At 38.2% G+C, this 25,791-nt stretch overlaps 1 protein-coding gene across 2 annotated transcripts in view; it reads left to right on the top strand.

The window, feature by feature from the left end:
- The window catches only part of LOC108704164 (CD109 antigen), a 45,136-nt gene extending 26,557 nt beyond the window's left edge, over window positions 1-18,579 (top strand). For both annotated transcript variants that reach the window (XM_018240579.2, XM_041563120.1), the window contains 11 exons: window positions 576-752; window positions 1,448-1,529; window positions 2,216-2,447; window positions 4,398-4,569; window positions 5,676-5,863; window positions 6,919-7,077; window positions 10,998-11,063; window positions 11,139-11,275; window positions 14,595-14,745; window positions 17,002-17,104; window positions 18,233-18,579. In XM_018240579.2, coding sequence (XP_018096068.1) covers window positions 576-752; window positions 1,448-1,529; window positions 2,216-2,447; window positions 4,398-4,569; window positions 5,676-5,863; window positions 6,919-7,077; window positions 10,998-11,063; window positions 11,139-11,275; window positions 14,595-14,745; window positions 17,002-17,104; window positions 18,233-18,435 — 1,670 coding nt within the window. In that variant the 3' untranslated portion in view covers window positions 18,436-18,579. The remainder of the gene's footprint in view (window positions 1-575; window positions 753-1,447; window positions 1,530-2,215; window positions 2,448-4,397; window positions 4,570-5,675; window positions 5,864-6,918; window positions 7,078-10,997; window positions 11,064-11,138; window positions 11,276-14,594; window positions 14,746-17,001; window positions 17,105-18,232) is intronic.
- Window positions 18,580-25,791: the final 7,212 nt, after the last annotated feature.

Raw genomic sequence — 25,791 nt, 5'->3', positions numbered from 1 at the left:
GTATATCATTTTTGTGGTTAATAATTACAATGTGCTGCAATGATCTATTCTACTCCTCTGTATAGTGAAACAAATTATAAAATTATTTTTTACCTTTCTAGTCATCTCTGCATTTTGTGTTCTCTCCAAAGTACGCAGTACAGCAGACAGCACGTACAGACCTGTGTGACCATTATATAAATAGATAGTTGCTTTACATTGCAGTATTTTTTCCTAGACTGCTGTTAAAAGTATTTCTCAATTTGTCTAGCTAAAGAATAAACTATCACCCAGAGAATCCCCTCCAGTCCCAGACATAGCACCTACCAGCAGGGCCATCTCACTTTGTAGCTCCTATGCTGGGAATATAGATGAATTCAAGAAGAAAGAAGATATTCAAGGGGGGAAACCAGACCCATTTTCAAATACGTCCAAATTGCAGAGGGTTAGATGATTGTTAGTTATGTCCTGATTTATAAAATCACAAATTTGAATAATTGCAAAGAAAAATTTTTTATTTCCACATCACCATATAATCTCATGTTTTACATGTTTGTGTAAAATGAGATATATTTCTGTTCTAAATATTTCAACAGGTGACTTTCTTGGACCATCAATTAAAGGTCTTGAGTCTCTGATCAGGATGCCGTACGGTTGTGGAGAACAAAACATGATTAACTTTGCTCCAAATATATATGTGTTACAGTATTTAATAACTACTTCCCAGCTGACAGAAGACATTAGAAGAAGAGCTATTAGCTATATGGAACAAGGCCAGTGAACGTTTTTAAAAATTGATATATCAAAGCCCTGGATTCTGTTACATATGGGAAAATTGATTGGAACAGAAAGGGAATAGCTATTAATCGGGGAACAGAATTTAATAGAGTCTGTTGCACTAAAAAGTGTTTGCATGTAATAGTAATTACATTATTTTTTAGTTTTGGGGTTACAGGTACACCACTGCTGTATAGTACACATGCATAAAAAAGATCAGTATACTGATATAGGATCTGTTACCCAAAATCAGTTACCCAGAAAGTTATGAATTATGGGAAGGCCATCTCCCATAGACTCAATTTTACTCACATTTTTATAAAAGATTAACTTTTTCTCTGTCAAAAATGACATCCCCTTGAACTTGATTCCAACTATGATATAATTCAAAACAATCCTATTGGGCTTAATTAATGTTTAAATTATTTTTAGAAGACAAAGTATGGGGATGAAAAACATGGAAAGACCCTCTATCCAAAAAACCCCAGGTCCCATACATTCTGGATAACAGGTCTTATACCTGTAATTTAATTAAAATGTGTTCTAGCAGTGGCAGTAGGAAATATTTTTCCTATTTTTCCTGGGGTGAGGGATTAATTTTCATATCATCAATTAGATTGTGAAACGTCAAAGTAGAAAATTAAGATGTTTAATAAAATTGTAATAGTGATTTACCTCTGTTTAAATGCAGGCTATCAAAGAGAACTGAATTATAAGAGGGACGATAATTCATTCAGTGCATTTGGTAACACCGATTCTTCTGGAAGTAGTTGGTGAGCCTATAATCCATATATTTATTAAGTATGTTTTCCCAAACTCTTCATGAATTTGGAGCAAATTAATGAATTACCTCCAAGGAGAAGGGAGGCATGATGATCCATCACTACTATAGATCTGCTGTGTTGTAATTGACCACACAACACAATACTACAAATTGGCATGATAATTCCCCATGATATAAAGAAATAGAAAACAGTGAAACCAAAGTGGGGTTTTATAGCACAGGTGCAGAAACACTATCTGCACTTCCAAAAATTTATATTAATGTATATGTTTTTTTACATAGACATACATGATTGCATAGATTGTGTGTATACTACAGTATGTGTGGAATGCAAGAAAATGTGCCGCAATAAAAATTTGATGAGAGATAAATTATTACCCATCGTATATTTGTCATTTTAAAAATAAGTTTTTATAAAAAAAAAAAAAAATTAAGCCAGCAATACCTGACAATAAATAGCTGGTTTATTAATTTTTGAGTTCACGATTTTTGTCACAGTTGTGAGTTTTTGTATTGCGTTTACCCCCATGATTTCTGAAAACTATTTCTTGAAACTGTTAAATAAAAAAGAGAGCGAGTGAGAGATTTGGGGATAAAAGCTTTATCGTGAAAATTAGTTAACAGCTCCTAAGTGTGTTTAAGAGACCATCACAATCACTTGTTTCTGTCTTATAGGTTGTCATCATTTGTAGTTAGGTGTTTTCTTCAAGCCAGATCATTTATCAACATCAGTCCAGAACTTTTGAATAAGACTGTTGAATGGCTGATTCAGCAGCAGGATCAAGAAACTGGTAAATTCCTAGAACCAGGGCATGTCTTTCATACTAGACTCCAGGGTGGATTAAATGGACCCATCACTCTTACAGCATACATTCTAACATCTCTGCTGGAAAACAGTCAGTACAGGGTAAGTGAAGAATGCAAAAATAATTTTACTAAGCTCATCTGCAGAAAATGTGATATATACCTTTCATTTCTTCCTTATGTTTTTGCAGGCTTTTTTACTTAGCATAAATGAAAAAATTATATCTAAAGGGGCATTAGTGGACATTCTAATAACAATAACCATAAGTGGCAGCACCATTACTTTGCAGATAAATTTTTGAAATATCTCCGCCTATATACCTATAAATAATTATAAATACAAATTTTACTCCTTAATAAGTAGAATACACATTTTACCCCTTAATAAGTAAAATACTAATTTTACTCCTTTCTAAGTAAAATATCACTGAACATAGTCGTGGTTATTAGAATCAGAGTGCTCACTAATAATGGCCCTCAATCTATGCTGTTTTGATTGAAGGTAATATTTTGGGTTGTGGAGTACTCCCCATAATATTGGGCCATAGGGATATCCAGAGCCAGTTGTTTATCTAAATACAAGTTTTAAATAAAAATACTAAGTATATATGTCCTTTTAGTAAAGAAAAATGGGTTATATATATATTTACAGTTTCACAGCACTTTTCCCTGGAGTGGGGTCTATTTACTAATATTTGGATTTTCTCTTTGTTTCCACAAATCATATTTTTTCTCTAAAATGCTACAACTCAGAGCTACAACTTCGAGCTATTGTCGACTAGGGAATAGTCCAAATTCGATTCGAATTTGAAAAAAAATTGAAACTTCGACCATTCGCATCTAAAACCTGCCGAATTGCTGTTTTAGCATATGGGGGACCTCCCAGAACCTATTTGGAGTCAATTGGTGGACTTTGAATATTCTACATTTTTTTGGGGAAAAAACTTTTAATTGAATTTGATCGCATGAGATATTCCTTCGATTCATACAATTCGAATTCGACCTATTCGATAATGGACCTATTCGACCAAAACAAACCCTTCATTTCAGTTGGTCTTTTTGAATTCGAATTTCAAGGTTTTTCCAATTCGAACTTCGACCCTTGATAAATATGCCCCTTAGTGTTAAAACAAAGAACGCTAATACAAAACTTCTCCAAGTAAAAGCAGTTGAGGTCCAATAGAAGTCAATGGGCGCTGCACTGGTCCTATGCACTTTTTTTAGACATTCAGACCTTTGGAGGTTTTCTGACTTATTTTCTGTCACTCAAATTTTTAGAAGGTTTTTAGAGATATTCATATTTTTTTCAGATCTTACAGCACTTTTTCCATATTCAGGTCTTTTTATAACATTCATGGCAGAAAAATTTAATTTAAATGTAGTTTCAAAAAGCACTAATACCACTAAAATTTAGCCTATAATAAATGGGCCTCCAAGTGATGCTTTAAGACATTGTAAATAGCCCAAAATCTACATGGATCTACAATTTTCATCACTGTATTGAAGATGTGAAAAACTGTGGTAGCTACTGTATGATAAAGTCATTTCTTTAAAATAAATGAATAAAGTACAAAGGTGCAGCTTTCATGAGAAAGCATGGTAGCTAGGATAAAAAGTATTTCTTTCTTTAAAATAAATACATGAGTAAGGCATGATGGTTACAGCAGTAGATTGCATAGTTGTTTCCAAATTGGTCTTAATGCACTGTTTGACAAAAATCAAATACAAAGTAATATATTTCCTCAAAACTCTTATACTATCAAGAACTGTGATGAAGGGGTTATATTTATATATAGTGGTATAGTTGATTTACCAGATGTCATGTATCTACATGTAGTGCAACCTGCACATTTATAACAACCCTTCTTAAGTTTACGCTACTAATTAACCCTTGATATTCGACCCTATGTAAATCTGCCCCCTAGAAGTGGGATCGTATATACTCTTAGTTTTCAATTTAGATTGTACAATGTCCTGATATTATATAAAATATATATACAATATATGAATGTATATGAAATATATGCATATTTACATATTTTTGCTTTTTTAGAATCTTTATGCATCCAGAGTTGATAAAGCAGTACAATATCTTGAAAAAAAATTTGAAGGGGGAATTTCCAGTAACTATACTTTGTCAATTGTGGCTTATGCACTGTCAGTGGCCAACAGCACTAAAGCATCTGCAGCCCTCACCCAGCTCAATTCAAGAACAAGAAACAATGGTAAGAGGCATCAATTAAACCAATCACTGACCAAACAACCCAAATGTCTTTCTGTATTAGAGTTTAATAGAATATAAACATTGGATTAAGACTTGGTTGCTTGCTTTGGTGTTAAGTTTAAGGTACCAATCATCCTTTATAATTAACTAATAGGAATATTAAGGGATGAACACAGAATTACATTTTAGTGGAGATCTTCCTTTGCTTCTTAAAAAGTGCAGAACAGATGACCATTTTTGTGCAGTCTGCCTTTTCATGTCCTTCCAAAGATTTTGATTAAGGGTGGGTGTTCCCCCCCGTGGGTGTTCCCCCCCGAAACGTTGATGTTTGGTGGCTGAATAAAAGGGGATATTCCCCGACTGCATTAATCGGAGTGTGTGCGGATCCGTTTCTTTTACACATTGGTTGCTAAGGGACCCTGCCGGGTCAATGGAAGGAATGCACCATCAGCTTGCAGGATTGGTGAACTACAGGTGTGCGGTAGGAGAATTACATTGCTTCCAAAGATTTTGCCATCTGTCTTACAATCATGTTGCATGAAACAAGTACAGGCATCTGTAGGTGTTAAGTGACCTATGGCAGCAGGCAGACATGACAAGGTCAAGCAGCAACATGTATGGTCCACATAGTTGATCCATACAAAAGGATTTCAGGTGAATAAAAGTGCAAAGGTTCACATTTTTTTGCTGAACACTAATTAATAAGAAAATGCAGATTACAGGACAATTGTAAATTGTTATACAGGTATAGGATCCCTTATCCGGAAACCTGATATCCAGAAAGCTCCGAATTACGGAGTCTCCCATAGACTCCATTTTATCCAAATAATCCAAATTTTTAAAAATGATTTCCTTTTTCTCTGTAATAATAAAACAGTAGCTTGTACTTGATCCAAACTAAGATATAATTAATCCTTGTTGGAAGCAAAACCAGCCTATTGGGTTTATTTAATGTTTAAATTAATTTCTAGTAGACTTAAGGCATGAAGACCCAAATTACGGAAAGATCCGTTATCCGGAAAACCCCAGGTCCTGAGCATTCTGGATAACAGGTCCCATACCTGTACTAGACATAATTTATATCTCTGTTCTGTGCTATTTATCAAGGTGGACTGATGTACTGGTCTACCACAACTGGAGCATCAAACTACTGGCAGCCCCCCTCTGCAGACATTGAGACAGCGGCTTATGCACTGCTCTCCCACTGCCAACAGAACAGGATTGCTGAAGGCGTTCCCATCATGAATTGGCTGGTCCAACAAAGAAATAACCTCGGGGGTTATTCTTCAACTCAGGTAATGTATTTTACAAAAGTTATTTATGACTGAATTAACTCATTAACTCAAGGGGTCATTTACAGTATGCGAAGTGCAAAAAAAAAGCGCAATCAGCAATGTAATTTTTTGCACAGTATATATATATTTATATACATCAACAATGATGGTATATGGACCAGCACACCCCAAAATAACATTTCTTTTTTGAGCACATCAATTGTACAAATGCCCCACAATTCAGTTCTTACTCACCTTTATCCTTATTATCAAGGATCATTTCACAGTTAAACACAAAGTTATCAGGTGACATCATATAAGGGATCATTTACCAAAGCTGTAGGCACAGGTGCTGGAGTACTTAGGAGTGTAAAAATAGTACCAGTTAAGGCCCTTACACTGGCCCCTGTAGCATTCACATGTACAAACTGTACGTTATACTTTGCACCATATTAAAAATCTGGCATAAGGTTCTGTGGGCATCTCCAGGGGTGTTCCTGCAAGAGGCAAGATAAGAACCTCCCCTGGACGCTCTCCAGCGCTGGAAAGGTAAGCATGGTGGGGTGAGGGGCAGCATTGTTATAGCTGCCTCAGTGTGACACAGGGTATAGAATCACCCTGTGCAACATATACAAGCAAAAAAGTGCTCTGGACTTACACTCTACCACAGGACTCCACAGCACCTTGCACCCACCTTCTGCCCCTTTTTTATGCAGCACTGCTAAATGCAGGCAGCAATGAATATACAGAAAGACACAACTATTTGTAGTTAATTTAATTTTGAAGGTGCAGTGTGCAAAATGAAACACTTTCCCTTTTATATCAATGAGGCCCCATGTGTGTAATCTACGGTGAATTGAGGCAGCAACAAGTCATACCACTTAATACCTTATGTAGATTCTCAGAATAGACTCTAAAAGACAATATACTCTTTTTTTCACTAATGAAACTGCAAATAAATTGTATGCTCCCTTTGAAAATCATATGAACTAAAGAAAACTGGTGAAGTTAATATTATGATGGAATTAATGTTTGGTATTCGTTACTAACAATTGTATTTGTCTGTTTATTTTCAGGATACCATAATGGCTCTGCAGGCATTAGCCCAGTTTATGGCAGTCATTCCATTAAATAAAGAAACTTCTCTCGCTGTATCAGTTACTGGTTCCGGTTCTTTTGCACCAAAATCATTTCAGATAACTAATGAAAATCTTCTGGATGTACAAATTCAGCAGGTAATTTTTTTTCCTATAGAAAAAAATGAAAGTATGCCAAGTGTGCTGATGCAACAATTGTTGACTTATAAATCCCACTCACACTTAGTCTTTCTTTCCTTTCTATTGCTGGCAGCTGGGGACATTTCCCCAAACCCTGGCCCTTACCCCATCCCAGTTATATCACGACCACAAGCTCCTTCTCTCCGGAGCAAATTCCAACAGTACAGAACACTTACTCCTATACCCAAAAACCCAGTTAATCTTTCCTGTGCTCTCTGGAACGCCAGATCTGTCTGCAACAAGCTCACCGCTATACACGACCATTTCATTGCAAATTCCTTTAACCTACTCGCACTTACTGAAACCTGGCTTTCTCCTACTGACACCGCCTCACCTGCTGCCCTGTCCTATGGGGGCCTACACCTTACTCATACTCCCAGACCTGGTAACAGACCTGGAGGTGGGGTGGGTTTGCTTCTCTCTCCCCGCTGTACTTTTAAAGTTCTTCCACCTGTTCCCTCTTTATCATTCTCCTCATTTGAGGCTCACTGCATTAGGCTCTTTTCTCCGGTTTCACTCTGCATTGCTGTTATATATCGACCACCAGGACCAACTGCACAATTTCTGGACAACTTTGCTGCCTGGCTTCCTTACTTTCTTTCATCTAACATACCATCCATCATATTAGGTGACTTTAATATACCCGTTAACAACATTAACAACTCTTCTGTCTCTAAACTTCTTTCACTAACCTCCTCCCTAGGCTTATCTTTGTGCTCAGACTCCCCCTCTCACTCCAATGGTAATGCTCTGGATCTCATATTTACCAGACTCTGTTCAACCACCAATTTTACTAACTCCCCATTTCCCCTCTCTGATCACAATATGCTCACATTTCAACTCTCACTAACTCCCTCCTCACCCCCTGCTATTCCCCAAACACGTACTTACCGTGACTTGCAAGCTATAGACGTGTCACATCTCTCTTCTTCCTTTGACTCTCTTCACTCTAATATCTCAGCCATCTCATGTCCTAATGTGGCTACCTCTGTCTACTATAGTACTCTCACCACTGCCCTAAATGAGCTTGCTCCTATAAAAACTAAACGTTCTCGACCCAAGCCACTTCAACCTTGGCATACTGCTCATACAAAAGCGCTCCAAAGACACTCACGTGCACTTGAGCGTCGCTGGCGCAAATCCCGTTCAGAATCAGACTTTTGGAGCTACAAATCTGCCCTGCGCTCCTTTAACACCAGCCTCTTCCAAGCCAAACAAACATACTTTACTTCACTCATTAACTCCCTTTCTAAAAAACCAGCACAACTTTTCTCCACCTTTAACACTCTCCTTTCCCCTTCTCCACCCCCTCCATGCACATCTGTCTCTGCTCAAGATATTGCTGAGCACTTCAAAAACAAAATTGACACTATCAGAAGGGACATTACACTACTCAACCCCCCTAGACTTCCACCACCCTCCCTCCACACTCCCCAGTCCCTCCTGTGCTCCTTCACCCCTGTCACTGATGAGGAAGTCTCAAAGCTTCTGGCCTCTTCTCACCTTACCACCTGCCCGCTTGATCCAATTCCCTCAAAACTTCTCCGCAATACCAATCCGTGTCTAATCAAAGCCCTAACTCACCTATTTAATCTTTCCCTCTCAACTGGACTATTTCCTTCTCAACTAAAACATGCTCTTGTCACCCCCATTCTGAAAAAACCCTCTCTTGATCCCTCCAATCTTGACAACCTCCGACCTATCTCTCTGCTACCTTTCATCTCTAAACTACTTGAGCGCCTAGTCTACAACCGACTTACCTCATTCCTCTCTGACAATAACCTGCTGGACCCCCTACAATCTGGTTTTAAGCCACAACACTCCACGGAAACTGCCCTGACTCGACTGACTAATGACCTTTTAACCGCTAAAGCCAACAATCACTTCTCACTACTAATACTGCTTGATCTCTCAGCCGCATTTGACACTGTAGATCACCCTCTCCTCCTCCAGTCCCTCCAGTCACTTGGCCTTCGTGACACAGCCCTGTCCTGGTTCTCTTCTTACATCACCAATCGTTCCATCAGTGTCTCCTACAATGGAGTAGCATCTTCTCCCCTACCTCTTTCTGTTGGAGTTCCCCAAGGCTCTGTCCTGGGACCATTACTATTCTCCCTCTATACTTCCTCCCTTGGCAAATTAATAAATTCTTATGGTTTCCACTACCACCTCTATGCTGACGATACTCAGATCTATCTCTCATCTCCTGACCTCAACCCAGAACTCCTAACTCGCGTCTCCTCCTGCCTGTCCGCTATCTCTACCTGGATGTCACAACGCTACCTTAAATTAAACCTCTCTAAAACTGAAATGGTTCTCTTTCCTCCAACTAACACCAGTAGCATCCCCGAAGTATCCATCATAGTTAACAATTCCACTATCACCCCCTCTCCCCAGGCCCGGTGCCTTGGGGTTATCCTAGATTCTGCCCTGTCATTCACTCCTCATATCCAGTCACTTATTAAATCTTGTCACTTCCACCTAAAGAACATATCCAAAATACGATCATTTATCACCCAAGACGCTGCCAAAATTCTTATTCACTCTCTCATCATATCGCGTCTAGACTACTGTAACTCTCTTTTAATTGGCCTCCCCCTCCAGAGACTGTCACCTCTCCAGTCCATAATGAACACTGCTGCGAGGCTCATACACCTCAGCAACCGCTCCTCCTCTGCCTCGCCATTCTGTCAATCCCTGCACTGGCTTCCGTTACCTTTCAGAATCAAATTCAAATTAATGACACTGACTTTCAAAGCACTTCATAACTCTGCCCCACCCTACATCTCTGAACTCATCTCTATATACTCACCCACTCGCTTACTACGCTCCTCTACTGACCTGCTACTCAACTCTTCTCTCATTACCTCCTCACATGCTCGCATTCAAGACTTTGCAAGGGCTGCACCCCTCCTCTGGAACGCTCTCCCACGGTCTGTCCGACTTTCTCCCAACCTTTCTACTTTCAAGAAATCTCTGAAAACGCACTTCTTTCGAGAAGCCTACCCTCACTCTGCTTAACTACCAAACGCAATACCACATTTCTCACCCACTCAATTCGATCTTGCCCACTCCCACACCTTGCGTATTACTCCCTTCCCTTTAGACTGTATGCCTATGCATAGGGCCTTCCTCACCTTTTTGTACCTGTATTGATTGTGATGTTTGTTACTCCATATATTCTATGTATGTAATTCATGTGATGTAGTTGTATAATCACATTTACTTTACAGTGCTACGCAATATGTTGGCGCTATATAAATACATGTTAATAATAATAATAATAATGCACAAAAACCTAGCACAGTGCTAAACAGCCAGTGATGTACAACATCTCCCAGCTGTTCAGATTGGCAAGTTTGAGGCCTCAATGGCTATATGGCATTTTGCTATCTATGCTTTTACATTAAGGGGCAGATTTATCAAGGGTCAAAGTAAAAATTAAAAATTCTAATTTTCCAGTTTTTTAATGTCAAATTAGACTAGGAAGTTATTCAAATTAGATTTGAGTTTTTCAAAAAATTTGAATTTGATTTTTGAGAACTCAAATTTGGCTATTCGCCACCTAAAACCTGCCGAATTGCTGTTTAAGTCAATGGGAGACTTCCAATGATCAATTTGGAGTTGTTTCCAACTTTCCTGACATTCAAGTTTTTTGCGGAGAATTCCGATCGATCCTATTCACCCAAGTTTAAAAAATTACATTTTTATAATACATTTTAAATGGTCGAATTTCAAGTTCATGGGATTTTTCGAAAAACTCACATGAATTGGAAATTGGATCTTGATAAATGTGCCTCTAAATGACTTGATTGTTACTATTCTATACATCTATTGGATGCATTATTTAGACCTAATACATTTTCTTTCAATCCTAGATTGATATAACCGATCCCATGTTATTGAATGTTTCTGCAGTTGGAAGAGGAATAGCTATTTTCCAGGTGCGTTTCTGGTCTTTGCCCTATGTAGCATATAGTAAAGCATGTATAACTACATAAACCCTTCTTGCATTACAGCTTAATGTGATTTATAACAAGAGGGTTTTACCCAGGCATAAGCGAAGCACACCCAGTAAAGAGGCGTTCACTTTAGATGTTACACCAACAGATGTGGCAAATAACACTGAGCTGCTTTATGTAGCTGTATGCTCAAGGTATGTACAATTTTTTTCTAAGGTAAATATGAATTCAATGTATCACAATGACAACAGGTAAACTGAAAATAAACATAATTAAAGGTGGCCATAGATGCAAAGATCCGCTCATTTGGCGATGTTGCCAAACGAGCGGATCTTTCCCCCGATATGCCATTAACAGGCATGGCTATATCGGGGGTAATCTGATTGTTCGGCCGTACGGCCGAACGATCAGATTACGATGTGCCATGAGCTCCGGCGGGATCGGTCGGGTCAAAATCAAACCTGACCGATCAACCAAATGACGGATCTCCGCCGGACGAAAGATGTCGGCACACGCCACACACAATCCGAAAATCGTACGAATCCTCGATTCGTACGATCGGATCTGTGTGTCTATGGCCACCTTATTCAGAAGTGGTGCAGAGCTTTGTGCAACTGATTTTCTGGATGTTTGTTAATTGCCTTTATCAACCTTGGCCCTCAATAAATGAGACCCAGTTGGACAAAGATCTAGTGAATTCAGCATAAGCCTTCAGCTGGAAAACCATACTGATCTTGCCTATCTATTGTTTTCAGCAGTAAATAGCATCTGAGATTGTTAAATTATATTAGGGATGCACCAAATCCAGCATTTGGTTTGAGATTTGAATGATTGCAAGCAATGTCTAAAGAATTCAAATGTGGTCACATCCTTAATACTCAAATTAATATCTTGTGACACTAACAACTGAATATGACACTTTTTTGCTCATAAATAATACAGTTTTTATAAGATGAATTAGCTGGACCTGGGGAATATTCTGCCAGATTTCACTTGCAATCAATACTATTTAACCAAATTACGTTGGAAAATCAGCCTGTCCATGCTTTTCATGCAGAATTTGTGTAGCCAACTGTAAGGAAAATACGTTCAGCCCGCATGCAAAACAACATACAAGACGTTATTACGTTGGTTCTTCAATTATACAAAGTCGTTGTGGCATGGAATTACATGAATAGATAAAATATTGCTGCAAACACTGAATATGTCAGAAACAAAAACAAAATTATTATGTTTGAACATATTGCACTTATGGTCAACAAGACTAAAAGAATGTTTTTATAAATCACTCATAAAATAAGAAAGTTGTTATCATGGTCAAAAGAACTTATATAGGAGTGTTATGCAGACAAATAGTTTCAAAGTATTCACTTGCTAGTATTTTTTTTAATTTAAGCCTCACTTAAAGATGACCAAGGGCCCCTTTTAAGGTTAATTCTTTTGGCCAGGGCCCCTTAAAGCTCGTTAAATGAATACAGGTATAGGAAAAATGTCATTCAGTCATAGTTTCAAAGGTTCAGCATCTAGGATGATCCATATTTACTGAAAATCTCACCCCAACTGACCTTCAACCTGGTCATTATATATGAGATGGGAGGATAAAAGGTGCTGACTCTGTTCCTTCAGTCTAAGCCGGCATCTTATTGGCTCTTGTATGGGGCCCATTGACGGGCCTGTCTGAGTATCTGGCCAAAAAATTGGGCAGATATCAATCATGTAGTTTTTAAAACTACATTGCAAATTGATGCTGTCCTTGTCCAAAGGGCCTCCGTAGGCCTCAGTGTCTGATACTACTGTTGGTCCCAATAATGTATACTAAATGTATTTGATGATATACTTATAAAAAAATAAATATCAGCAATAATTGTGATATTGCTGTGCAAGAAAGAACATAGCAATATATAATTAAAGGAAAACTATAATGAATGCTTAAGCAACAGATAGTTTATATCATATTAAGTTGCATATTAAAAACATCTTACCAAACTGGAATATATATTTAAGTAAATATTGCCATTTTACATCTCTTGCCCTGAACCCCCATTTTGTCATGGCCTGTGTGCTGCCTCAGAGATCACCTGAACAAAAATACTACAAATACTCTAAGGGGCCCATTCATTAAGTTCGAGTGAAGGAATAGAAGAAAAAAAACTTCAAATTTCGAAGTGTTTTTTTGGCTACTTCGACCATCGAATGGGCTACTTCAACCTTCGACTTCGAAACGAAGGATTCAAACTAAAAATTGTTCGACTATTCGACCATTCGATAGTCGAAGTACTGTCTCTTTAAGAAAAAACTTCGACCTCCTAGTTCGCCACCTAAAAGCTACCGAGCTCAATCTTAGCCTATGGGGAAGGTCCCCATAGGATTATCCTTTTTGGTCGAAGGATAATCCTTCGATCGTTGGATTAAAATCCTTCGAATCGTTCGATTCGAAGGATTTCATCGTTCGATCGACCGATTATTCCTTCGATCGTTCGATCGAAGTATTTGCGCAAAATCCTTCGACTTCGATATTCGAAGTCGAAGGATTTTCATTCCCAGTTGAATATCGAGGGTTAATTAACCCTCGATATTCAACCCTTGATGAATTTGCCCCTAACTGTAACAGGAAGAAGTGTTGAAGCAAAAGACAGAACTCTGTCTGTTAATTGGCTCATGTGACTTAAGAAGTATGGTTTGTTTGGTATGTTTGTGTGCACTGTGAATCATACGACCCCAGGGGACGGCCCTTATTAAAATGGCAATTTTCTAGTTATGATTACCCAATGCCACATACTACTAGCAAAGTATATTATTATGAAAATGGTTTATTTACATAAAGCAGGGTTTTACATATGAGCTGTTTTATGCAATATCTTTTTATAGAGACCTACAGTGTTTGAGGGGTATAGTTTTCCTTTAAGGCAGCATTGCACACCTAGATTGTGAAGCAGGAGTGATTTACTTGGCATCAAAATGTATGCTGCTGTGGAAACCTTGAAGTTACTACCAGCTTTGTGGAAACAATAGTTACAGGGTCGGCCTGCATCAACAGGTACACTGAACAGACTGGAGGGGCGCATTAGCTGCTCTGTGCCAAAATGTGTGAATTCATGAAATGGATATAGACTCAAGTGCCTTTAATGAATTGCGCAGATTCACACAGCAACTGAGGCAAAAGTTGTGCTGCCCGCAATTGCACTTAACAAATATACTCTAAAATCTCAACTTATAAATACATTTTTAAAATTCAGTGCAAGATTTTATTTATCATCCTTACATGTACTTTACTTATATCATTATTTATATGTTATAATTTAACTGGACATCCTGATTTCTTAGCTGCTGTTATTGTATTATATAATGTTTACAATAAAAGGTATAAAATATATATCCTATAATTTCACTGTTGATTATTTCCCTCGGGTAACTGTTGTTAAACTGGTATGTCATGAAATAGAGATTTGCATGATTTTTAAAGTATTTAATTTGAGTTTTACTTGTTTAGTTAAATTCTGACTTGTTTTTAAGCTATCAAGGAACAGAGAGTGAGATTGGCATGGTACTTTTAGACATCGGCTTTCTTAATGGATTCATATTACACCCAAAAGGAATTCCTGAAAGTGGGTTACTTAAAATGGTTGAAAGAAAGGAAGACAAAGTATATCTCTACTTTGAATCGGTGAGTTAAACAACACTGCATTTATGCTATATGACTGTATCCACCACAAAAACAAGAGGTCCGTAAAATCCTTTATTCAACTCTAGGGATGGGCGAATTTTTCGCCTTGTTTCACAGCGGAAATGACGCCCATAGACTTGTATGCCTTCGTGCATCAAAAAATTTTTCCTGCACGTCAAAATATTTATGACGCCCATAGACTTTAATGGGCGTCGCCGACATTTGACCAGTGGCGAATTTTTGGTGAAACAAATGGGTCAAATTCGCACATCCCTATTCAACTCCCATTAAAACAGTGCAGCCAAGCCCATCATGTTTATTGTTCTAGAACCCTCTCAAAGGCTCCAGCGCTGATTACAATTCATTCATTATATAGTGAATAAAGTACCCCTATTGTAAAATATAAGGATATTATAAGTTACCGACGGTCATGGAACTCCTAGGTGAATTTTAATGTCCTCATATTTTGCAACAGGGAGTACTTTATTTATTATAATACACAAGTTTCAGTGAGTCATGTGACAAAAATGACATCACTAAGCTCCGATTATAACCAATGACATCACTAAGCACTGTTTATAAGGATATAATTTACAGGATATTCATGGCTCTTGTGTAATATAGCAATAATCCCTCCAGTAAAAACACTGATGGCTGTAAGCACCATTAAATTAAATTAATAAATGCTTAAATGATTACATTTTTTAATTGAAGCTGACTAAACAGTGACTATCAGTGACAAAATATCCGTTAAAAATGACTCAAGTTTATTCATTTTACACATGGCAACTCAAATTAACCAAAGGCTGCCATGCACAAATTTTTAACTCCATTAAACTTCAGCACATAGTAGATTAGCATGCAAATCTCCCCCCCCACATGCACCTATAACAAACATCTGTATCCCTTGAACAGGCAGCTTATTAACATTAGCCTCATTACAAAAAACATTCACCACCAGATCTTGCCCGGAATAAAATGTTGCACATTTTGTTATATAAACCCATAATGATACATTCCTGTATCATTCATCAGTACTGGCAGATATTGCTTCACTGTTTTCCTAACTTGCCCAAACTATGAATATGACAGGAGGAACCCTTCAAATGATCCATGTTATTTGCCTTGGCTTCAGAAGCGCTTTTCTGTCTTTCTCCAGTCTACCTTAGTCATGTAAAGCTTCCATACTATAGCCCATACACATAGGGGAACATTTACTATGGGTCAAATATCGAGGGTTAATTAACCCTCGATATTCAACCGTCGAAGTAAAATCCTTCGACCTCGAATATCGAAGTCAATAGATTTACCGCATTTCTTTCGTTCGTACGATCGAAGGAAAAATCCTTCCATCGAACGATTAAAAATCCTTCGAAAGATTTGAAGGATTTTAATCCATCAATCGAACGATTTTCCTTCGATCAAAAAAAGCTAGGAAAGCCTATGGGGACCTTTCCCATAGGCTAACATTGATGCTCGGTAGGTTTTAGGTGGCGAAGTAGGTGGTCGAAGTTTTTTTTAAAGAGACAGTACTTCGACTATCAAATGGTAGAATAGTCGAATTCGAAGGATTTTACTTTGAGGGTTTATCAACCCTCGATATTCGACCCTTAGTAAATGTGCCCCTTAAGCTACTGTAGATGCTGAGTGATCTCAGCAATACCATCACTCACAATATAAATGAGTGGTAAAATATTTTAAAGATTTCTCAGAAAGTCTAGTTACTTCAGCACTACCAGACACTTGATGGGGCAGATTTACCAAGGGTCGAATTGAAAATTAGAATTTTCAAGTTTTTTTTATGGTCAAAACTGTCAAGTTTGAATAGGGAGTTATTCAAATTCGATTTGAGTTTTTTTAAAAAAAATCTAATTTGGTTTTCGAAATTTTTCATACTCTGGCCCTTTAAGAACTTGAATTTGACTATTTGCCACCTGAAACTTGCCGAATAGCTGTTTAAGTCAATGACAGACGTCCAGGGATCAATTTGGAGTTGTTTGCAGCCTTCCTGACATTCAAGTTTTTAAAATTCGAAGTGAATTCGAATCAAATTCAATTTGAGTTTTCGGAATGATTGTATTCACCCGAGTTTAAAAAATTAGATTTTTATTATTGGTCGAATTTTGAGTTCATGGGAGTTTATGGGATTTTAAAAAACTCACATGAATTCAAAATTCGACCCTTGATAAATGTGCCTCTATATTATGACCTGAATGACTGAAAACCTTCATAGAAATATTGTGTACATTATTTTAGATGACTAAAGATCCAGTTTGTGTAACTGTTCTACTGGTTCGAAATGCATCGGTAGCTGGTTCTCGAGATGCGGTCGTCACGATCACTGATTATTATAATCCAAGTGAGTATTGGCAATTTAAATATATTTTTGAAAAGTTTGAAAATGATTTTAGTTATTGATAGAATACAGTATAAGAAACCATTTTCTGTTATGTTTGGTTAACCTTTATACCGCATTTTGCATCGGGTGGAGGCATACCCTTGGTGTCAAACTACAGAGGCCATGCCAAGTGTGATAGTATACTCTGAGACATATTTAAACAGCGTGAAATATTTTATGCCATAAAAATGATGTAAAAATAGGTTAGAATAAATGGTGTATTTATAAAGGGCTGTTGTTATTGTTATGAGTGATTAAACAATATGATTTTATCAATCAGTTACAAAGAGTTAAGCCAGGTTAACACAAATATTTTACACAAGATTCTGCCTAGAAATGATGGTGTAAAACTTATATAAAATTGCATCAATTTGTGAACTTGCTACACATACATACAAAACTCTTCACACAGTTTTATTTGTATAAATACACTTGATTTCATGCTGTATATTGTAATGTTAGACTTGTGATTTTTGGTGTATGCTAAACATCTATTTTACACAGATTTATCCATATGCCCTACACAGTCTAGCCATTGTTAGTCTTCAACTTTTATCTCTTTCTTTTTGAAAAAAAAAAAGCTTTTTACTGTAGAAATATGTCAATGGGATTCAAGGATTGAAAAGTCTTCATGTTTTAGCATTTAGTAGTGCACATAATATTATTGCATGAATAAACCAGATCAGAGTGTAATCCATTTGGTAATATTGGTGCTAAAAATAATAACACTGACAACTCCGAGCTAAGCACGCTAAGCAGTTGCTATTAGAGGTATGTATTACCTATATTCCAATGGGGGTGAACTAAAAGTCTAAACCCTGCAGCCAGATAATTGTACAAAACATAACACTTATGCTTAAGCAACATGTTTATTAGGTCTACTTGTTTGGTCTTGGATTATGAGGCTGTAATACTGTATACACTATATGAGTGTTGCAAATTTCCCTATGTCTCAGAAAAGCTGGGGCCCAACCATCGTATTAGCTATGGAATCATAACGCAGATAACTACAGAGAGAGGAAATGTGTTAGAGAGAGCAAATACATTTATCGATATTTTGGTTTTATCTGTTGATATTCTTTATTTCAGCAAACTCTGTTACAAGAACCTACAATTCAGACACAATGAAAAAGATCTCCATTTGTGATTTCTGTGAATCGAATTGTACTCTCTGCCAGTCCAATGTATTTGCAAAGGCTCCGAGCAACAGTACAACTTTGCCAACATTCACCCTGTTTTGGTTTTGCTTGATCTGCATTTGCAGTCTTTTACAGCAGAAAATATTTTTTTAAATCCATTATGCATTTGAAGTGCAAATATAATTATAAAAGATTGTAAGACCAGTAAGACCAGAATTGGTAAAAATGAGCTAATCCTGATTTTGCTGCCGGATCAATTTTTTAACAAGAAGAAAAAAAATGTATTTTGTAAAATAATAGTGATATGCTTGTATTTATTACAGTACAATGTAAGATAATACAGTACAGGTACTGGACCTGCCCAGAATGCTGGGGACCTGGGGTTTTCTATATAACAATTATTTTTGTAATTTGGATCTTCATACCTTAAGTCTACTAGAAAATCATGTAAACATTAAATAAACCCAACAGGTTGGTTTTGTGTCCAATAAGGATTAATTATATCTTAGTTTGAAGTACAAGGAACTGTTTTATTATTATAGAGAATAAGGAAATCATTTTTAGAAATCCGTAATGTTTTAATAAAATGGGAAACGGCCTTTCCGTTAGGGATGCACCGAATCCACTTTTTTGGATTCGACCGAACCCCCGAATCCTTCACGAAGGATTCGGTCGAATACTGAACCGAATCCGAACCCTAATTTGCATATGCAAATTAGGGGTGGGAAGGGGAAAACATTTTTTACTTCCTTGTTTTCTGACAAAAAGTCACGCAATTTCCCTCCCCGCCCCTAATTTGCATATGCAAATTAGGATTCGGATTCGGTTCGGCTGGGCAGAAGGATTCGGCCGAATCCGAATCTTGCTGAAAAAGGCCGAATCCTGGCCGAATCCCGAACCGAATCCTGGATTCGGTGCATCCCTACTTTCCGTAATTCGGAGCTTTCGGGATAACGGGTTTCTGGATAATGGATCCCATACCTGTACAGCGGTGTTTAGATACATACTTATATGCCAGAAAATGTTTTAAGGCTCATAAAAAAAAGTTATAGTTCATTTAGTTGTTGCCTGCTTCTGGAATGCTGCTTCTCTTATACAGGCAGGGGTGTGGTTGACCTTGCAAGCTATTGGGTGTGAAGTGCATTTATATGGCTTTGCTCAGGGAAACCTCAGAGGGGTAAACAACAAAGCTTGAGATCTTGATAGGCAGAAATAAATTATATGCTAGGTGAAAACATAGGAGCTTATAGCCCTGCTGCAGACAAGAGTAGACTCGATACTGCCCCACTTTTACTTTTTCAGTGCTTGAATTGGGGTGAAGACACATTTCTAGTTAAAAGACTGAAATTTGACTGGTAATTTAGTATCTGGGACATGGTTTGTTTTGCCTTTAATCCACGTCTTTGATAAAGATTTAGAACTATTAAGGAGCAGGTAGAATACTGTTCATAGATAACTCCACCATCACTATGTATCAATCGAAATACTAGATCATCGCCAATATACATATATATATATATATATATATATATATATATATATATATATATATATATATATATATATATATATATTATACACAAAAGCCATGAATATACTGTAAATTATATCCTATAAACGGTGAGTAGTGATGTTGTTTTTTTCACATGACTCACTGACACTGTATTATAATAAATAAAGTACCCCCTGTTGCAAAATATGAGGATATTAGAAGTCACATTGGAGTTCCATGACCTGTATAAAAACACTCGGTTTTCAACCTTGTGCTTTTATATGGTCATGGAACTCCTCGATAACTTATAATATCCTTATATTTTACAATAAGGGGTAATTTATTCACTATATAGTGGCATAGTGTGTATAGGACTTTAATGGTCTTCCTTATCACCTTTTGATTGGAATTTGGTATATCAAACAGAAGAGCCAACCTAGACAGGAATTCAGTCACTCCACTGGGGTTTGGATTTGCCATACGTGACCTCTGTAATTACACCACTAGTTTCCTCTTCCAGTTCTGCTTGAACTGGTGATAGTTACAGTACATATGTTGACATAAAACACATACAGTATGTGCCATGGGCATTATTCTGACTCCAATTGCTGTGATTGTGGCTGATTTCCCTGTGAGACCTCCCTACTGGACCTGTTGGAGCTGGTTACAACCACTGAGGGCTGAACTCACCAGACACTTGGAATCCACATTTATTTGGGTGGATGATCAAATGTAGGAGTGGATGTACTGCAGGTAAAAAATATTTATTTTCCTAACCTCAGAGTAGCTTTTAACTCATCAAAGGCAGGAACAAAAAAGGATGATGGGAGGAGCTGACATCACACACAAGTAAAAGGAATAGGAGGTAGTGATGTGCGGGTCAGGTTTTTCCAGACCCGCACTCGCCTACCGGCTTCCTTTTATAGACTCGTGCCGCCCTGCTGATGACGTCACAAAAGGAGTGGGCAAGCAGGCGCGCATCTACAAAAGAAGAAGATGGAGTCTGGCAGCGTAAGGTGGTTGACGGGGAGAGCAGGAGAAGAGCTCAACTCATACTTGCCTGCCACCCACGAATAGGGGTGCGAGGTCGGCCCGTCCCGCGGGTGTCAGCCCGGCCTGCACATCACTAATAGGAGGGTTTTACAAACAAGGAAGTATAGAGCCTGTCGCATAGCTTATGTCAATAGGTGACAGCATAATAATGGGTAGGCATATAAGCATAGGCAATAAAACATATTTAGGGGAATGTTATTAAAGTTGCAATGAGCAAAACAATTCGCACCAATAAGAATAAAAATCCACATCTCGCAATGTAATAGTGTTCCTTAAACTGTTATTGCATTGCGAATTGTAATTGCGCACTCTTAAGAAGTGCTTGAAGGTGTCGTAATCTTTTGGAGCAAACATAACGGCCTTTTCAGTAAGAAAAGACTGCGCATTGTGCCAAAGGAATGGACGGCACTCCACTTGAAGAGGGAAAAAGTCTTTATTGCAAGCTAAAACAGGGATCAAAGGCCCTACGCGTTTCGGGATACAATCCCTTAATCATAGGCATATATCACAACCACCACAGACACGTTATATACCCAAGGGCATGGTGACCCCTGCTGGTTACACATAGTATTGCTGTTAAAATAATTTATTTTTAATTTTTAATCTAGATAATAAAACCAACATCCAAAGGTAACAACCTTAATAGTACTTTTAAAATAACATACTAGTAGTTAAAATAGATCCCTGTACCCATATCGCACTGTGTGTAAACTCCTAATCCTGGTCATTTGTAAGTTATATAAATATGGATCTGTATCCAGATAGTAAGTGTCTATCTTAAAAAATCTTTTTTTAGCTTTGATTGATTGTGGAATATCTGTCATCAGAATTCTCAATATCCACACAAAAATTAGCACTTATTCAAATATATTCAAAAACTAGGGGGTAGGTATTAAGCTGTCAATATAAATAGGATATGTCATGTCAAGTATTTAGACCCTTGGGTATTCTCGTCTCCAATTTTAGGATCCAGAATGCCTCTCTTAGATCCAGAGAACGTATCAGGTCCCCACCCCTAAGGGGTGTCTTGACTTGTTCTATAATTTTGACCGACAGGTCACTCAATCCTTTTTTGGAACAAAAGGCAAAATGTTTGCCAATTGGGGACACCTCATCATGTTTATCTATAGCTCGTATATGTTCCCGTATCCTTTCTTTTAGAGTACGGGTAGTGCGGCCAACATATTGTTTTTCACAATTTCGACATTCTAAAAGGTACACCACCCCTTTAGTGTTACAATTACAATAGCCAAAATTACGATATTCCTTTGCTGTCACATTAGATTTAAAGGTAGGACCAGTGGAAATGACCCTACACATTTTACAAGTGGTTGCTCCACATCTGTAGCTGCCTTTTACAGTTAGCCAATTTTCACTATGTCTGTTTTGTGCCGAGGTTATCAAGCTCGGTGCCAACATCTTGCCCAACGTGGGTGCCCTTTTTGGGACACATTTCAAATCCGTGTTGGACAAAATCTCAAACAATCTCGTATCATTATGCAGAACTGGAAGATGTTTCCTAATTATATTGCAGATCCTCCCGTATTCCTCACTAAACTCGGTAATGAAATAAATTTTGTCTCTTCCATTAGTTTTGTCTGAGTCTTTATTAATAGTTAAGGTATTTTGTGTATTTGACCTGGCTTCAGTTGAATACCTGCTTGCTTTTTCACAGGATTGTCTTATCATATCTCTTGGATAGCCTCGCCTCTGCAGTCTGTGTCTCAAGTGTCTAGCTTGTTCCTCAAAGGTATAGTCCTGGCTACAATTCCTCCTATATATATATATATCCCCCGAACAATATGTCTGGGGTGACAGCTGTTCGCTCTCAAAATATTGTTGCCCGATGTGGGCTTTCTATATACAGTGGATTCAATTCTACCACTACATGTGTCTCCCCTTAGTGTGAGATCTAAAAAGTTGATCTCTGATTTGTTAAATTCAAGTGTAAAATGTAAATTGTATTGATTAACATCTAAGTACGTGTGAAAATCCCTGATTAATTCCTCAGGGCCGTCCCAAATAAACAAAAGGTTGTCTATATAGCGACCATACCATATAATGTGTTCAGGAAAGGGGTTCTCACATCCATAGATGCGGGACCGCTCCCACCAAGCCATAAAGAGGTTGGCATAGGTGGGGGCAAAGGAAGCACCCATAGCGGTCCCACGTCTCTGGAGGTAGAACCCCCCGTCGAAATAGAAGAAATTGTGCGTAAGTAAAAACTCCAAAACCAAAAGTGTGTAATGAATTAAATCATTAGTGTAAGTGTGTGTGTTGTTAAGAATATCTGTAAGCGCTCGTAAGCCCAAATCATGTGAAATGACTGTGTACAGTGACTTAACGTCCATGGATAGCCATATATAGGTGTCACCCCATTTCAAAGTGGACAATCTCTCTAATAAGTGTCCGGAGTCTCTAATATAGGAATCCAATTGTGGTACCAATGGTTTTAAACATGTGTCCACCCAAACTGACAGTCCTTCATTAACTGACCCTATACTAGCCACTATTGGCCTTCCCTCTGGGGACGTAATCGATTTGTGTATCTTGGGGAGGTGGTGGAAAATCGGGACCACCGGATTAGTTCTGACTAAATAGTCAGTGTCCCGAGAGTCCACCACCCCTAACGAAACTCCATAGGAAACCAAACCCTTAACAAGCTCGGTATATTCTTTTTGTGGATTGGAGGGGAGGGGTAGGTAGGTGTCTGTGTCACCCAGTTGTCTCCTAGCTTCCAGCAAGTAGTCAGCTGTATTTAGTACCACCACACACCCACCCTTATCCGCTTGCCTGATTGTAATATCAGTGTTGTCTCTTAATGATTTGATTGCTAACTTCTCCTCCCTTGTCACATTATCAGGACCCCCTCTAGATTTCAAAGAACTTAATCTATTCAGATCTTTCTCAACGAGGTCCTGAAAAATGTCCATTGGTGTACATCTGGACTGTAAGGGGTAAAAATTCGAAGGCATCTTTTTATCCTTAGGCAGAGCCACTCTCTCAACTACAACATCTGTGTTTTGGGCATCATCCATGCTCTCATGTCGTAATGTATCTAAATCAACCAAACAACAGTGTTCGCGAAACGTGGACAATAGATTCTTGGGATCTGACCCACTCACAAACCTTTGGGGCTCAACTGCCTCAGCTGTACCTAGCCCGCATGGACCAAAATGTCTCCGAAGGGTTAGTTTACGTACCAACCGATTCACATCTAATAATGTATTGAACAAACTAAAATGGTGTGTGGGTGCAAAAGATAAACCATGGCTCAAAACACGTATTTGGGGTAGAGTCAAGGTAACTAAAGAAATATTCACCACGTTTAATAAGTCCTGTCCTTCCTCGCCGTGTTCGGCCTTAGCCCGTATCTCCTGTCTCAGTTTCCTCCTCCCACCTCTTCTGGTCTTCTTTCCATTTGGTTGCTCCATTTCGGCCAATCCTTCTCCATTTTCTTGCGTTTCGGGAACAGGTCCTGACCTTGGTAGTTTTTTGCCTTTTTAGGAATGTCCCCTGTACCCAAATCCTCCAGGTCCGCTTCCGTCGGATTCCTCCTAGTAGTCCGCAAAGAGGTCTTTTCCAAATCATCAGCACAATACGAAGTTTCATCACCTGAATCACTGGAGACACTTGAAAAGGACACAGATTTGTTAGAATTCTGGCTCCTAGACTTATTTTTATGTTTAGGTTTCAAGATGGGTCTGGGTTTGTTCCACAGATATACCATATTACTCTCATAATCCCTCCTAAATTTTCGTTTTTTCCGAGCACTCACTGTGGATTCAAGCTTCTGTAAATAGGTCTTCAATTGGATATCAAACCCCTCAAATTCCGGTACTCTGTCCGTCATCTTTAACTGGTGTTGGGACCCCTTGATCTCATCTCTGGTATTAAGGAGATCCTGTTTCTTGTAATCAATGATAAGTCCCATTAGTTCCATTGAACATTTCGTTAACACACTATTCCATTTGTTAGCAAAGTCCACATCATCCTTCGCAAAAGTGGGGAACTTTTTTATCCTCAATCCCCTGGGTATCCACCCTGAGGAGATATATTTCTCCAAGGTAAGTATGTCCCAACATAGTAACAGTTCGCGTGACATCTGCTTTTCAAGTGTTCTAAATAATGTGGGAACCTCATCAGGCATATCCTCATCCAGATCCATATCCCCCAGCATTGACTCATATTTATTGAATCTATTCAAAAGGTCTTCTAACCCTTCCAGGGCACACGTGTTCACTAATTGCATGGGTTCCGTTGCTCCGCCAGCCGCCATGTCAGGGTGGAAAAGTTAAAATCCAAAAAACCCTATAATGTATGCAGCATCAAACTTTGGGCGGTAGCAACTAATTTTGAGCTTGACGAATAAATAAATAAGTGAATAAAAGAGCTGCAGAACCGATAATTTAGGCAAAAGTCAATGGTGCACACTGGTAAAATTATTTAGGATGGGCACGTTCCAAATCAACTTAATTTAAAATCGTGTCTCAAAAGCCCATGCTGCGTATAAACATTGCAGGCTTACATGGGCAAAGGGGTCTGCTCCGTTACCTGTATTCACAGCTCAACTGGTCTAGCTGCTGATTGGAAGAATGTCTATTCAAAAGTTCATAGCACAGAGTAGGTAAAAAGCTTTTTTTATTGGCATTGGCGCAAACGATAAAATTCGCAAACGGTCTTCCACTGTCAGAAGTGGTCGCTAAACAGTTTCTGTGTTTGCAAAAGCTATATTAAATTTGCGCAAAGGCATAACTTTTCGCATTGCAAATAGTTTGTCTGTTGCCGGCTTTTATTACATTCCCCCGCTACATTTTTAAACATCATAAACTTTTAACTGCTGGAGCAGCACAGGCATAGATGTCAATCCAAGGGGATGAGCAGCGCACCACTGAAAATTCCTGCGCCGGAAGCAACAAAATTACTTGTGTCTGTGACCAGAACTGATGTCAGTGTACATGTGA

Source organism: Xenopus laevis, chromosome 5L (assembly GCF_017654675.1).
Source record: "Xenopus laevis strain J_2021 chromosome 5L, Xenopus_laevis_v10.1, whole genome shotgun sequence".
NCBI lineage: Eukaryota > Metazoa > Chordata > Amphibia > Anura > Pipidae > Xenopus > Xenopus laevis.
The sequence above is the reverse complement of the archived record's forward strand: the minus strand, read 5'-3'. Positions and strand labels throughout refer to the sequence as shown.